This window comes from Sceloporus occidentalis, unplaced genomic scaffold (genome assembly GCF_023333645.1).
Source record: "Sceloporus occidentalis isolate IW3139 unplaced genomic scaffold, rSceOcc1.0.p SCAF_7, whole genome shotgun sequence".
In the NCBI taxonomy this organism is placed as follows: domain Eukaryota; kingdom Metazoa; phylum Chordata; class Lepidosauria; order Squamata; family Phrynosomatidae; genus Sceloporus; species Sceloporus occidentalis.
Genome location: NW_028316987.1, coordinates 84034435 through 84050200, shown reverse-complemented (window position 1 = coordinate 84050200; position 15766 = coordinate 84034435). Strand labels below are relative to the sequence as shown.

The following is a 15766-nucleotide window of genomic DNA, read 5'->3' as shown; positions in this document are numbered from 1 at the left end:
ACTGGCAGGATGTTGAAGCGTGGCTCTCCCTTTCTTGCAGAGATGGACAAAAGCAACAGAGAGGTCTCTGATGGTTAGGAAAGTGGCTTTTTAAAAAGACATCTTTATGAGATGATGACTCTGGCCTGAGACGCCAAGCTTTCATCTAATAAATAGCCTTGCTCCTTTGCTAGAGATATAATGTTCCTGGACGAACCCATCTCATGATAATGCCTCAAAGCAGTAATAATTCAGTGCCAGAGTCAGTGGACAAATCCTCATCATTGGCTCTCTAGAAAGGAGAGGAGGGGAAAAATTGGTGTAAATTGCTAAATAATTCAGTGTTGAACATAAAGAAAAAAAAATAATGACCACAGAGCACTTACACACATTCAAACTAGGCAATGAGGAAATAGAAATAGTAAAAGAGTTCTCATATCTGGGATCAAACATTGATCAGAACAGGGACTGCAGCCAGGAAATCAGAAGAAGATTAAGAAAGGGGAGGATGGCTATGAAAGAACTAGAAACATCCTAAAATGCAAAGACATACAATTGAGAATCAGAATCATACAAGCCATTGTATTCCCTATTACCATGTATGGATGTGAGAGCTGGACAGTCAAGAAAGAAGGTAAGAGGAAAATCAACTCATTTGAGTTGTGTGCTGGAGAAGAGTGCTAAGGATTCCATGGACAGCCAAAAGGACAAACAAATGGGTCCTATAGCAGATCAAGCCAGAAATATCTCTAGAAGCCAAGATGACAAGACTTTAGACTGTCATACTTTGGATACATCATGAGAAGGCATGAAGCATTGGAAAATACAATAATGTTAAGAAAGGTGGAGGGAAGTAGAAAGAGAGGAAGGTCACATGCTAGATGGATGGACTTTATTAAAGAGACCACAAATATGAGTTTGCAGGAACTAGGCAGAGCAGTGTAGGACAGAGGAGCCTGGAAATGTCTCATCCATAGGGTTGCCATGGATTGAGATCGACGTGAAGCAGTTAATAACAACAAAGCAGGAGCCACAGTAGGGAACACTTTTTAAGAAAGTGTGAGAGCCAGCATAGTATAGTGGTTTGAGTGTTACTACAACTCTGGAGACCAGGGTCCAATTGCTGCTGAGCCATGAGACCCACTGGGTGACTTCGGGCAAGTCATATGCTCTCAGCCTCAGGAAAGGCAATCCTCTGAATAAATCTTGCCAAGAAAACCCCATGATAGGTTTGCCTTAGGGTTGCAATAATCACACACCCCACTCCTGTTTTTTTTAAAACCTTTCTGTTGTGGATACAAAAAATTGCCATGTCCCATAACAAACAGCCCCAAAAAGTAATGGATAAGAATTCACTGAATGGATGGAAACAGAGGCAATGGCAACTGGCAATACCAGGAAAAATGAAAGAGCTCACGCTTATTTAGACTAGTCTGAAATAATCTTTAGAGGCCCAGTTGGCTAGAACAAATCTTAATTTGTGGACATCTGAGTTAACTCACTTGCTTATTATTTCTGTTGTTTTTAATCACTACCTCACCTATTTATGCAGCTGAAACCCATCTGAGCAGGATGAGTCAAACACATTTTGATACCTAAAATGAGAGCAGCAAATGCCATCCTGTCCACCAGTTCAAATACACAGTGTAACTAAGGAACAAAATGATACCAGGACCTCTACTGATACCTGGCCAGTTAAAATACAGCAAGCACAAATTAAATAGCTAATAATTTCTGCCTTTTCATGACACCTAAATAAGGTGTCCAATGGTAGGGTTGGTCTTGCTCTAGAATATAGGATTGCAGTTAACATCACACACCCATAAAGAGTAAAATAATCCTTTGGATGCTGAACCATATGTAGTCAAAATAACACTAGGGATATACAAGATGGTTTGGGGAACTATAAAATACTCCCATCCCTCACCCGGTAAGGTCTTAAACAGTCTAGTGGGGATTATACTCACTGGACCATGCAATGCAGTGGGTTTTTGTGTGTCTCTCTGTGTATGATAATCAAAAACTGGAGGGGGCAGATGGAATAGAGCATTCTGAAGGAAGGCATGGCTGGCAAATAGCACTCCTTGTTGCAGTATTTTGTTGGGAGACTTCCCTTGTTCTGCTTATTAGTGACACCAATTTCTCATGAATCGGTGCTACAGGAAGTCTTTTAAAGAGACTATTGTATGGTGACAACAATGCAAACACAGATCTATTGCCTTTATCAATGTAGTCTTTTGGTAAGGCGTTTCACATGTGGTTTCAATCTCCTCAAGAAATTGCTGGAGTTGGTTGTAAACCCTTACATATTTTACAGTGTCAGTAATTTAAGCCTTACTCTTTGGGAATGAAAAAAAAGTTTAATTACTGATGACAGAAACACATTAACAAACACAAGAATGGTTTCATTGATTTTGTTTATAGAACTCTGGGATTGCTTAATTTTTACACCCTAGTTAATGAAAACTAGACTGTATATTTTTTTTAATTAAAATTCATCAAATACAAGTCCCTAAGTTAGAGCAGTTTTATAGACAAGGAAGTGTGATTTTTTTAAAAAGGGTGACAGAGAGTGCAGTCCTATACAAATCTGTTCTGGAATAAGCTACATTAAAAACTATAGGACCACCGCCAGGTAGGTGTACATCAAACATTAAAAGGGAGTTAAAACAAATAAATTTTATAAAAGCATAGCACATGTTTTTCCCCCTCCCAGAATGATGGAATCCTGAGAGCATGGATCATCTACACATTCATAACTCCACATGTATACAGATTTTGTTACATGTTCTACTGAATGCATAGAGGTGGGCTGGTGATTTCCTTCATGGGTTAACTATATACTTGTGTGTCTGTTGGGGAGGCATCTGAAGAGTTCTACGGTAGATCATGTACAATTTCAAAACACAATTGATTTTAAGAGACATTCAAGTTGGATGGGGATTTTGTATTAGGAAGAATTTGATAATAACCCCACTGTTCACTCAGCCAGCTATTATGCAATAGGATTGTGACCTTTATTTCAAATTCTAATTGTAAAGCTGATTCAGAGTTAAAAGTGAGTTGAATCAAATTGAATAGCAAGATACAGGACTTTTGATCACACAAACAAAACAAGGCTGTGATTTCTAAGGAGTAAAGTTTAGAGTTCCCCAAAGAAACATTTTGGCTGTATTGGTCAATTTGGGTATTCAGAATGGGTATTCTAGGTGTAGGCATTCTCTCCCCTTCATTTTCTTTAGGGATTTAATTTCTTTTGTGGGCATACTATGGGTTGATCAAAAACATTAAGCTGGTTTGAAGGGGAAGAGAGAAGGGAAAGGTATAGTACTCATGACATATCTTGTTCCCAATGTTCCAAATCATGATTTAGACTAGAAGACAGCCAGGAAATTGTCCAAGAAAACAAGGATGTATGGTTCAAACGTAATGACATTAAATCAGCATGGAGCCAGCATTTATTAAAAACAGGTAACAATTTTGAAACAAGCACCTCTGAATACTGAATCTGCATAGAGGGTGCATCCTACTACTAAAAAGGCCCCAGCACCGAATTATAGCTCAGTGGAACAGCACAGGTTCAGCAGACAACAGGTATCAAGTTCAACATGCTGGGAGCGAGGCTCTGGGAGAGTCACATGGATGCACGAATATACAGTACTACAGCCAGACTGATTGATTCATGGACTAATGGTTCTATTGAGGAAAGCATGGGTTCTTCTTCATCCCTAAGGCAGACTCTCTGCCCGCCAACAGCTAGAAAAAAACACACAGATTAAACAGTAACACTTTTATTGACCAGTTCTGATCATGAAATATGTTGCAATAATATCACAGAGTAGTATTACCAGCGATCTGTTCCTGCAATCCCTACGCCAGAGAAAGCCATCTGACAGACAGAAAAACAACAGGTATAACTTCCTCATTCTTTGGTCATGGTGTTGTTATTGTTTTACAGTGGTGCCTGTTATGTTTCATTAGTTACAGTGCTGGTATGTAGTTCTGAATGGCCAAACTAGGATGGAAACCTCACAGAAGAGCAGCTGGTTTCCCAGTCATTGGTGTTGTAGGCCTTGCTTGTGATATGCATGGAACTGATGATGAGGAGCATCTTTTCCTCTGCATAACTGCCTGGTTGCCTATGGCAGATGACACAGTGATGAGTGGAAGCTGCAACAGATTGATTGAAGTTGCAACAGATTATGAATCTCCATCCAACAACCCTCTCAGGCTTGGCTGGTGAGTGGCTGCTCCTAGGCTTTGGAACTCCTTCCCAAGGGAGGTTCATTCTGGCTCCCTTTGCTGTCGTCTTTTTGCTAGCAGGCAGAGGCCTCCTTGTTAAAATAGGCCTCCAGCCTTCTTTGATCGGGGCGGAGAGATGTATAATTGAGGATTTAAAAGTATGTAATGTGTATATAAAGTATTGTTTTAATTTTAATGTTTTAATTGAAAGTCCAGTTTAATGATTTTTTAAACTTTTGTATTCTGTTTGGTTTTACATGCTCTCTTTTAATTTATAGTTGTCGTGAGTTTCATTTGGAAGTGGGACATAGATAGATAGATAGATAGATGAATGAATGAGTGACTGAGAAAGCCCTACTCTGAGCTCTCTTACTCACATTCCTCCTGTCATCTATGTTTGCAGCTCTACTACCTATGGAAAATAATCTTATTATCTTTACAACACCCACCTATCCAGTGGACACTGGTTCCTGTTTAGCCTTGGTTGTTCCACTCTGGTTCTGGTTGCAATCCTACAAGGAACAGTGGATCATGTGCACTTGTCCAACAGTGTTTCGTTTCTTGTAACAAATTGTTAGGTCATACCTTTCATTTGGAAGCTCCTGAACAGACTCATGATCTGCCCTTTATGTGGGGAAGACTGCTACTGCAATCTACTTAATGAGGACAGACTGTTAAGCCAGTAGTGTTTTCCTCATTTGCAGGGATGAGGAGATTCTGCATCTGTGTGATTTTAAATCCCCTGCACACCCATTTGGGTTAAATCAAGGGGGGGGGGGGCTGATGGAAGTTTTGTTGCTTCTCGGTTGTTTACCTGGGTATTTGTCTTGTACTTCCAGTATCAGTTGCAATAGTAGAACTGAGTTTTCTGGCTGGTGTTAGTGTCTTGAATTTTGGATACATATTACCTGTAAAAGTTCTCAAAATGATTGTTTATCAGCTCACTCACTCTCTCTGAACATGCATGTTCTGTCAGTTAGTTCACTGTTTGTGCTAAGTATTAAATCATGATGTAGTAGTTTGAGTGTTACGGAATCCACTGGGTGACTTTGGACAAGTTCTCTCAGCCTTAAAGGCAGGCAGTGGGAAGCTTCCTCTGACTAAATCTTGCCTAGAAAACCCTATAAGAAAGTCACCATAAGTTGGACGTAAGGATATAAGAACAACAGCAACAGTCACACAGCTGCATGTCATGTGGCCTGTACTACTAGCACAGGGTGATTTACTCCTGGCGCTCTGCTGTGGTTGGATAAAAAGTCAGCCAGAATTTAATCTCCATTGTGGTAGTATTGTAAGAGAGAAAGAGTCTAGAGCAATGAGACACAGAACAGTTCCACCAACATAGCAAGAGTTTTTGTAGTGAATGACTATTGTCCTTTCTTATCACGATGTTGTATGTTGCTGAAAGTACGGGTGTCTTTTTCATATGAAACGTATCTGTGCATAGTAATAGTTCAATTCCCATTGTAATGTAGGCACACTCAGCTTGCTCTGTAATTCACTTAGTGAAATCGATAATCCAGCTTGTTGTATATAATTAAATTGGTGAACTTAGACCAAGTGTAACCAAACTCCTGTTTTCTGTTCTTTTGAGAGAACCTATATATACTCAGCACACCATTAACTAGGAGAGAGGGCACCAGAATCACCTCTCCCCACAAGAAATGAATAAGAAAAAAAGAGCAGATTATTCCAAGTCATATCTTTAGGCCCACTGAGAATCACAGAATCTTACAGCTTGTAAGGGTGACAACAATGCAAACACAGATCTAGTTCAACCACATAAGGGAATACACAATTACAACATTCCTGAAAGAGACCTCCGTTGAAAGACTTCAGGAGAAGGAGAGCCCACCATCTTCTGAAACCATCTATTCCACTGTCATGCAATTCTTAAAAGGGTTCTTCCTAATGTTTCTGTGGAATCTTGTTTCGTATAATTTCAGTCCATTGGTTTGAGTTCTAGTCTTGCTCAATTATTGCCAAGTTCTAATGGCTGGTTACCTTATCTACATGATGTCTCTCAGGTGTCCTAAACAAAGTTTATTCTGCAGATAATTGGCTCTCTCTCCCAGCTAATCCTTCTCCTAGCCCTTCTCTTGAGTCTCCAGATATTAAAAAAGTTTGTTTCCTTCATGGCTTCCATCTCTTCCTTGCACTCATCCTAGGAAATTGCCTGAGATTACCTGGAAAAAAATTGTTTCCATATGTGACTTACTGAAACTGCTTTTAGGATATATCAAGTGGAAGGACTAATTAGAGAATCTCCAATTTTACTCCCCCTACCCCCAGCTTTGCCGCAACTTTTACTCTCTTCTTTGGAATTTAAATAAACCTTTACAAATTGGACCTCTGGAATTAATTAACTTCAGCTCTAGGATTTCATCTTTCTGACTGCCTAGACTTTTGCCCATACTGCAAGCTTCTAAGATGAGCTACTGGGAATGGCAGACTGGATCTGGCTGCCTGTAAACAAGGCACGGCCTACAAAAACTATCTGCCACTTCCTCAGGTCAGTATAAGTGAGAAAGTAGAAGTAATACATTACAAACAATTGCTGTTGGGGTTAGTGAAGCAATAATAACAAATAGTTCTTTTGCAAACATTTTAAAGACTAGTAGCATTCTACCAGTCATGGCAAGCAGCTTCCATCTCATTTTGTAGATAGCTCCTTTATAAAATGCTAGAGCAGATTTACTGTCCATCAACAGAGGACCCATCAGCTGCCATGGGGGTTACTTTCCCATGTAATCATAATTTACTTGTTGCTTTTTCTAGTTCCTTTGTGGGGGCTAAAATGCACTATCAAGTGTTTTGAAGGGATTTCCCATATATCTAGCTCATTTTCTTCTTATTTTTTTTAGATGGATACCCTTACACCCCGAAGCAACTAAAATATTGTAAGGAAATGAGTTGCAGTACTTTTGGCGACATTAATAGCAACAATTTATGGGGTTTTCCACCATTAGGTTGTATAACTAATTCCTTTTATAAACTAATTTCCTAAGTGTTGCTATTGTGGGGCTTCTTTCTACCTAAAACTCAGTTGAGTTTTTAATAGGAAGGTAGGTGGTAATCTTGTAGTAAAGAACACCCACAAAGGACCTGCAAATTGCTCTTCCTTGAAATAAAACAGACAGAGGAAGAGTCACATTACAGAAAAACAAATGCTAATTTATACTCAGTGTCAAACATATTGGGCAACCTCAGGTAACCAATTACTATGTTTCTGCCACATCTGTTGTTATGAGGATAAAATGAGATGGGATGGAGTTATTTGTGCTACCCTGTACTAGCAATTGTAAACAATATTCCCCAGCCCAATCTGCTCCTTTTTTTTAGTATCTGTGCATTTTTTGTATCCAATAAATATTTTTCTTCACCTGAATTAGTATATCTGATTCCCCAGGTTCCATCCACGTGGAAGTGCCCTTGCTGCATTTCAAAGCATGTGCATGGAAGACTGCTGAAAGTACTTTTTCCATGTTGAAAAGGTAAAACATAATGTGTCTGTATTAAGTGCCCTAATCCTCTATGTTATTGTTACCTGTCCCATTAAAAATGATGAGAATTTCATTTGATTTGGGGTCTTTTTAGTAAAAACTTTTGGTAAAGATTTCTTTATGAACTCAATGGAAGGAACTTGAGATTTAAAAATATATGAATTTAAAAGAAAGCAAAACTGCTTACTCAGGAGGAGGGTTCTTGAGTGCTTGGCTCTTAAAATCTGTGTTTGAAGCCCTGGACTTTATCACACAGTGACCTATGTGCTTCTATCCTGAAAATGGTTAAAGTGTTGGCATCCCAGAAAAGCAAGCCAGTTTGCTAATGCTTATCACACAAAGAGCACAACAAGGGGTTAAAAGCACATTACTTAGGGAAGAAAGCGGGTCGACAGCAAATTTGGGTTTCAGATGGATTAGGACAAATCATCATTGCTAGCTTGGAAATAACTTTTTTGCGCATACTCCAAACTGTCATTTTCACAAGTGCATACACACATATGCTCCAGAGAGGGAAGGGAAACTGGGGAAGGAAACTCTCTTTGCCCCAGAAGCTGTTTCAGAGGAAGGCAGGCTGAGGTTTCCCTTTGCAAACTCTTGTAAAACCACACAAACACACACACACACAGTAGAAAGAAAGAGGAGGTGACTGGTCCATAAACCTGCCTGATTCTAGCAAGGGCTGAAACTCCCAATGCCCTTCTTTTCCAGGACATGTCTTCCATTTCCCCCTCCTGTACAGGAGGAATTTCAAAACATCCTCCCCCTCTGCCTTCTCTCACCAGCTGTTCCCTGCTACAGGAAGAGGAGAGCAGCTGCATGAGGGAAAGAGGGGTATGTGTTGTGTGTGTGTTTAAGAACAAGCCTTTCTCCCTCTCCTTGGCACAGCAAGGAACACTGGGAAATGTGAGAACAGGGAGGATTGGAGACTTGATTTTCAGATGGCTGCTATTACGTGAAGAGAGCAAATTTCCAAATGAAATGGAAATGCAAATACAGTAGTTTTGCGAAAATGCTTATTTCTTGATTTGCCTCACGTTCTCTCTGGAGTCTGGCTAGTTTGCACGCAGTGTCGTCTGAAAAGCAACTGCGAAATTGTCCCTAATGGTCTGGATGACCCTGCATTGTGACCAATATAACCTTCCAATTTTCCCCATGTGAAAAAGTCCCCTGTGCTTTTAAACTAGTTTATGACACTGAATCTGGATTCTCACCTGCGTTTTTGTGATAGGCTGAGCATTTGAAACGCCCACAAAGAAGCAGATAAAACCCAACCCTCTTTATATTGCGAACAGCTATACCAATTGAATTTGGCCAGTTCAGATATTTGACAATATTTGTTTTCTTTCAGTAAGAACCATAAAAAATGAATACATCCATGTTTCTTTTAAAAAAATGAGATTTTCAAATGTGGGGTAGGAAAAATGACTGATTAGTCCATCCTTGCTCTTCCCAAACTTGGTTCAAAAGTTGGTGTGTAGGAAATGTTTCACTTCCCTATTCAGCTCCATACATTTAATCCATGAACTTTGATCTCTATAGTAAGAAGCAGGATAGAACAATATGAAGCATAACTTATAAGCAGGTACACAGGCAATACACAAATATGTAATTCCATGATTTGTATAGCATATTTAAAAGGAAGACTATCTTCTTATAAAGATGACTGAACTTTAAGCCAGGCCAATGCTTTAACAACCTGAGTACTGGGTAAAAAAGAAAGAAAAAAGGAAAAGAAAGAAAGAATAAGAAAAAGAAATACACCTTAACACCACACTAGGCTAAGATGAGCTGCCTGAAGATGCCAGAAATGACCACCATATAAATTCTTATCAAAACTGTGTAACAACATATGGTCATTTGGAACATTTTTAATGGAGGTACGAATCCTACATCCACTTTTGGTTAGTCCAAATTGCCAAGATAACAACTCTTTCCCCAAATATGTAGGAGTAAACAATGAGAACCAACAGCAATCAACAAGAGTCTGAAAACAGAGAACAACCTCAGGTAAAAAGCTCATATACGTGGATAAATTGGGGAAAGTTGAAAAGCTAAGGGAAGATACTGTGCTGGATAATTAACACAGTTGACTGTGAGTCGTGGCAAAAGGACATCTGGACCTTAACCCACATCAAGAAGACGTTATGTTTTACACTGAGTTGAAAATGCCACCAATAAAATCCAGGACTAGTCAATGTAAAGACACACATCATTTGAATCATTACTTATTTTGAATCATTATTTGCAAAACATCATATTCTCTGAAACGAAGAACATTTCTCAAATGTTGTATTCTATTTGGCTTAGAATTTGGCTTAGAGTTCTCCATGATCCAGGAACCAAAAACAAAAACATATATTTTTTCTTCTTATGTGTTTAGGGATGGGAATTGTGCAGCCCTCCAGCTCTTTTAGAAATGCAACTCCCAGCCTTCCTCACCATTGGCTATGTGGGCTGGGCTGCTGGGAGCAGCAATTCAACCATTTCTGCAGGGCTGCATGATCCCACACTTTGTCTAAATGAACTCAGCAATTCACAAGATACCAAACAGTATTTCCCCTTCTCTCAGTTTTATATTTGATAACCACACACAAAGATCTTTAAGCTTTGTCAGAAGCAGAATTGTCCATGGATGAGATGGAGGGTGGGAAGACATACTGTGAACCATGGTTTATTTTAAAGAATAATGTCCTATTTATCTAAATGTAACTTGGTAAAAAATAAAAATAAAGATACCATATCATTGTTTACTTATGGTTTCTCCTTTAAAAGCAAACATATCCTGACTTAAAAAGACATCTTTGTCTTCACTACATCTGGTAGTGTTATAATCTGCAGATGACATATTAACATTTCTTCATATGCTTATTCTTCGATACCTCTTTAGAAAATAGCCCATATAATGGTTCCTAGTGATGTAATAAGCAAAGTATAGTACCTGTAAAGGTCTTTGTGTGTGGCTTCTGTGAGGAAATGGGTTTTGCTGCAATATAGTACATTAATACAGTGAGGAGAGTGTTCTGATCAAGACACAATTTACAGCTGGAACACAACAAATCACATTAATCTTAAAGAATTCCTTCAGCTCGGTGGTGGCTACCTTAGAGCTCTCACCTGTGGCAAATGATTACATTTACTCCTGCTGGGAATGTGACTGGGCAGCCGAATGTTAAAGAGGGCCTGCAGTGCAGCCTGTGCTGCTTGACCTTTAGCCAGCTTCTTGCTACGTCCCGAGCCTTCAAATGTTCTCCCATCCACTCTCACAGCCATCACAAAACTCTTGATATGCTGCTTCTCCACAGTCTCCGAAAGGCAGACGTACCTCAGTCCTGAACGCAATTCATTGAGTAACACCACTGGGTTCTTTTCACTCTCAGCAGTGGACGCCATCTTGTGCTTGTTTTGTTTAGCATGGCCCATTAAGTCTAACGTATGGCAGAATAGCCTTCCGTGCCGGTAAGCTGTAGAAAGTAGTTCATTATTAACTGGGTTATAGACTGAGAAGTCTTTATTGTGCGTAGAGGGTTCAAACTCTTTGAACAGAGTGTCTGGAAAGTCTGCTTGGTCTGATGTAAAGTCTGTGGAAGGGTTGAAACAATTTCCCATGGCAAAGTGAGCTTGGCATGCATTGGGGAACTGGACAAAAGACTTGAGGGCTAGTTCTGCCGCTCTCATTTTGGCCTTCTTTTTTGTTGGTCCAGTGCCTTCAAACGTAAGTCCATTTACTTCCACAGCAACTGCAAATACTGGAGCATGGACAGGGCCTGTTTGGGAAACCATTTTGTATTGTAAGCCTGGTTTAAGTTCATGTAGCTGGACTAGAGCATTCTTTGGTGTTACTGACCATGAGACTTTCTTCCAGAAGAGCTGGAGTTTGCAGAAATGCCCACTGTTGCCTTCTTCTAGAGGCCTTTTCCTTTTGATCCTGGAAGCTCCTACCCATGACCTTTCATTAGAAGTAATTGGATGATCTTCCAAGTTGCCAATGTTCCGGTTCTCCTTCACTTCTGCACTGCTGGTACCTGTTTGAAACGAAATGACAAATGAAAGTTCACCAATATTATTGATGCATAGAGAAATCTAAATTCAGGATAAAGAAAAACAAGCTTCATCCACCTTTTATGTCATGGATAACTTCACTTGGGCTTTGATGATGATTTTCATTTTGATTATGAATATTCTTCACTTTTTTTTTAAATCAAATTGGCAAAATTGCACACAAATAGTTACAACTTTTCTACTCAGTGTGGAAAAATGGTAAAGAGATGATGTCCCCTCTCATGATACTTGAAAGTTATCCACTGTAGTTTAATGGTAGGATAGACTAAAGGAAGTACATCTTCACAGAGTACATTTATGAACTGTGAAATCTGCTACAACAAGATGTCCATGATGGCCAGTATCCTAGACAAGTGTTATTCAACGCAGTGGTCCCCAGGCTAGGGAGAATTTCCAGGGAAGAACAAAACAATTGTAGCCAGTGGGCACAAATATGGTGCTGGTCCCTTGCACACTGCATGGAAATAATTGCTTGTACTCTACATCAGATATCCTGACCCAGATGGCTGTAAAAGGTGATTTGAAAAATTTAAGGAATCACTTGTCATGATGGCTATACATTACCTCCATGAAAAATGGCAGCATAGGCATGCATCTGCTGAGGATAAAGAGTGTGAGACAGTGTTGCCAACAAGCCTCAAAGATATTCCCTGGAATGTTTTACCAAAATCCAAAATCCCTGGAATTCCCCAATATTTATTATTATTATTCAGTCAAAATCCCCATAAAGAAATTAATTAAATTCCCTGGATTCCAGGGAATTCCTTGGAAATTGGCAACAGTGGTGTGAGAGGACCTGCTGGTCAATTCACCAGAGGGATCTAATTGGTCACTAGGCAAGACTGACAGAAAAACCTAGCTTGCCATCAAGGCTTCCAGATCTGCCAGGAGGACAAGCTGTCCACACAACTGTAACCCACCATGGGCCGATGCCCACTGTCCACACACTTCCCCCTCCCATTCTGGTCTTGGTCCCATTAAAATGCAGCAAGCACTGGAAGAACTGCATGAACAAAGTGACAGTCTGTGGTGGGAGTTAGAATTTCTGGGCAGGAAGAGCTCAGCAGGTTGCCCAGCCATGGGTGTCTACTTCTGACTTCTTCTGTCCACCCATGAATACTCCTTCCCCTGTCCCTGCACTGGCACATAGTTGCATGATCAGGGGATTCTCCAGAGTTTTTGGCCTGATTCAGGGCTATCAGGGACTCTTTTTACATCCTGGAGCATGGATTAGGATATGGAGCATCTGTTTTGGCCCTGTGGGTCATCTAAACAGGTCAGTGTGGGAATGGGGCAGATTCATTTCTTTTTCTCCATGCAGACACAACCTAGGTTGATCTTGGTTCCCATATAAGGACCCTTTTTATGTTCATACATACACTGTAAACATTTGACACAACAGTCATTTAAAATTGTGACAATACTGCCATCTCAGCACACTGATGCTGAACTTACTAAGTTTGAATCTCCTGTTCATGACCTTGTTAATCATAATTACAGGAAATGTTGTTTTTTAAAACAGCAACACCTACACTCTTGAAAAGCCTTGTTGCACATTTCACAGCTTTGCAGTACTGATAACCTATCCATTTTATATGAAGTTAAAAGGGAAAAAAACCACCCAGAAAGGAAACACAACCTGTATTGTTCCCAGACAGAAAATGGGGCAGGTCCTGAAATTCACACCTCTGCCCTCTCTTCATCTAATAGGTTTTTACAGACCCAATTATCATACATAATGATATTGAAATTGGGAAGCATGAAGAGAGAGATAGCTCTTGTTTCATACTCTATTCAGATTTGAAAAGAATTTGTATTGATTCTGCACCACTGAATAAGAAAACACAGGGGGTTATTTGTATTTATAATTCATATTGCCTTTTCCAATCTCTATTCCCACCCTCTTTCATAACTCTACTTGCATGCTTTTGTGAACATAGAAAATTCATCTTTGGGTCTCTGCATTCCTTCATCAAAACACAGAGTAACCAACTCTGATAATCCAAAGTAAACAATTCCCTGTAAGATCTGTAAGTTTCTCCCTGGCCTTGCCTCAGTTTATATATAGAAGAGCCAACATGGGGTAGTGGTTTGAGTGCTGGACTATGACTCTAGAGGCCAGGGTTCAATTCATGGCTCAGCTATGAAACACACTGGGTGACCTTGGGCAAGTCACACTCTCTCAGCCTCAGGTGAAAGCAACGGCAAACCTCTTCTGAACAAATCTTACCAAGAAAACCTCATGACAGGTTCACCTTAGGGTTGCCATAAGTCAGAAATGACTTGAAGGCACACAACAACAACTACAATTACAAAAACAACAGCACTAGGTTGTATCCTGATTATTAAGGTATGGGGAGATTTGTCTGATTTTGCTGTTTATTGTATTTTGAGAAGCATTTTGGGTGAGCCCCAAACTGTTGGCTGATTGAAACATAACCCATAAGCTTGGCAGTTGCTTCTGCCTGATTCTGGCTACACATCATTTCAGCAACACAAGGACTTTGCATTCTTGCAAACAAGAACCATGCAGCATAACTGTGAAATGGGAAGTAGGCAGTTTTCCACCTTATTCTGAAGCTCTTGTGTATTAGAGTTTCAATGTTTAGGTGAGCAATTATTTCTATTAAATAATTAACACCCATTGCCTAACTAAAAAAAGTGTCACCAATTAATTAAGAGTCAGGGTTAAAACAGAAAAAATCAGCTTAAATTAAAAGTACAAATGATAGGTTTTATCTTACAAGGATACATCTTCAACAGGGCAGTGCAGGTTGCTGGTTAGAGTAGAAGTCAGTAAAGTGTACAGCCACAAAGGAGATTATCGCATGGCCATTTTTGCCCGAGCCATGTACGGGATGTTATCGGGCTGAGATGTGCTCTGCTGGCCGATTTTGGTAGTACAGAAAGCTTCTGTACCACCAAAATCGCTGGGAGAAGCGTGGCTGGGGGACGGGTGATAGTTGAGCAGCAGCAAAGCAGCAATTATGTGTGTGATATCACCTGTTCTTCCCCATTCCAGCCCCATCCCATCCGGTGCACAGCTCGGTCAAAAATGGCCGTGCGATAATCTCCAAAGAGGTTCATTCAGCCCGTAGTCCTACCCTCCTGAGGCATTTTTTTCTGCCAAAAATGAGAGTGAGTTGCCTCTGCCAGAAGCCTCCAGGACTATCTTTTCAATTTTGACATATGTTCCAGGGGCATCCTCCACTAACATTATTCAAGAATATCAGTTAGTTTTATTTTCTCCTGTGTTTTTGGTAGCTTTTATGGCTTTTAGGGGCCAAAAGGCCTGAGTTCCCCCTGGGCTTGCTTCTCCTGTTTGAATGATGCAGGTCAAAACCCCAGATCAGGCCTGATCTGACTGGACGTGGATTCATGGATCTGGTACAATTCCAGGGCAAAAGGACAGCTCAAATTGACCAGCCATTTGCCATGGAATTTCTTAGAAACTCCACAGCAAACCCTGGATGTCCTGAGAGCCCCATGTTGAGCCCCAGGCCAAGCCCATGCTTTCCTGACTTGTCTGCTCAGACCTTTAAAGGGTTTTGAGGGACCAAAATTGGCTGCTGGACCTGTCACCATTGCTCAGCACTGAGTTAAGTGGACTTCACTTTTGGCCACTTGTTATCTTTAGTTAAACTGCCTCACAGGAAAGATGGGAACACCAGGAGAATTCCGCATACTGGCCTGAACTCCCTGAGAACAGGCAGGGTATAGACTGAATAAATGTTTAAAATATTGAAAAGATGATAACAGTTTTGTGTTTGAACTCTCTGCAAGATCATGCATTTTATGCATATGGTCCTAGGTTTAATCTCTGTGTTTGAGTGACAGGTAGGCTTGGCTATAAAATTGTTGCCTTTGTGAGTTCTCATTGGGTTCAACTGGATTTTTTGTTGCTATCTAGATTGTATTTTGACTTTAACTGCAGTGTACATCAACAGACAATTTCAAAAATTGCCCCATTCATATCAACA

General features: G+C 40.2%; 1 protein-coding gene across 1 annotated transcript in view; it reads right to left on the bottom strand.

Annotated features, from left to right (window-relative positions):
* Positions 1–15766, bottom strand: part of ADARB2 (adenosine deaminase RNA specific B2 (inactive)) — a 455088-nt gene that overhangs the window by 136214 nt on the left and 303108 nt on the right. Inside the window, exon 4 of the mRNA XM_089533515.1 lies at positions 10842–11749. Within this exon, the coding sequence (XP_089389641.1) occupies positions 10842–11749 (908 nt within the window). The remainder of the gene's footprint in view (positions 1–10841; positions 11750–15766) is intronic.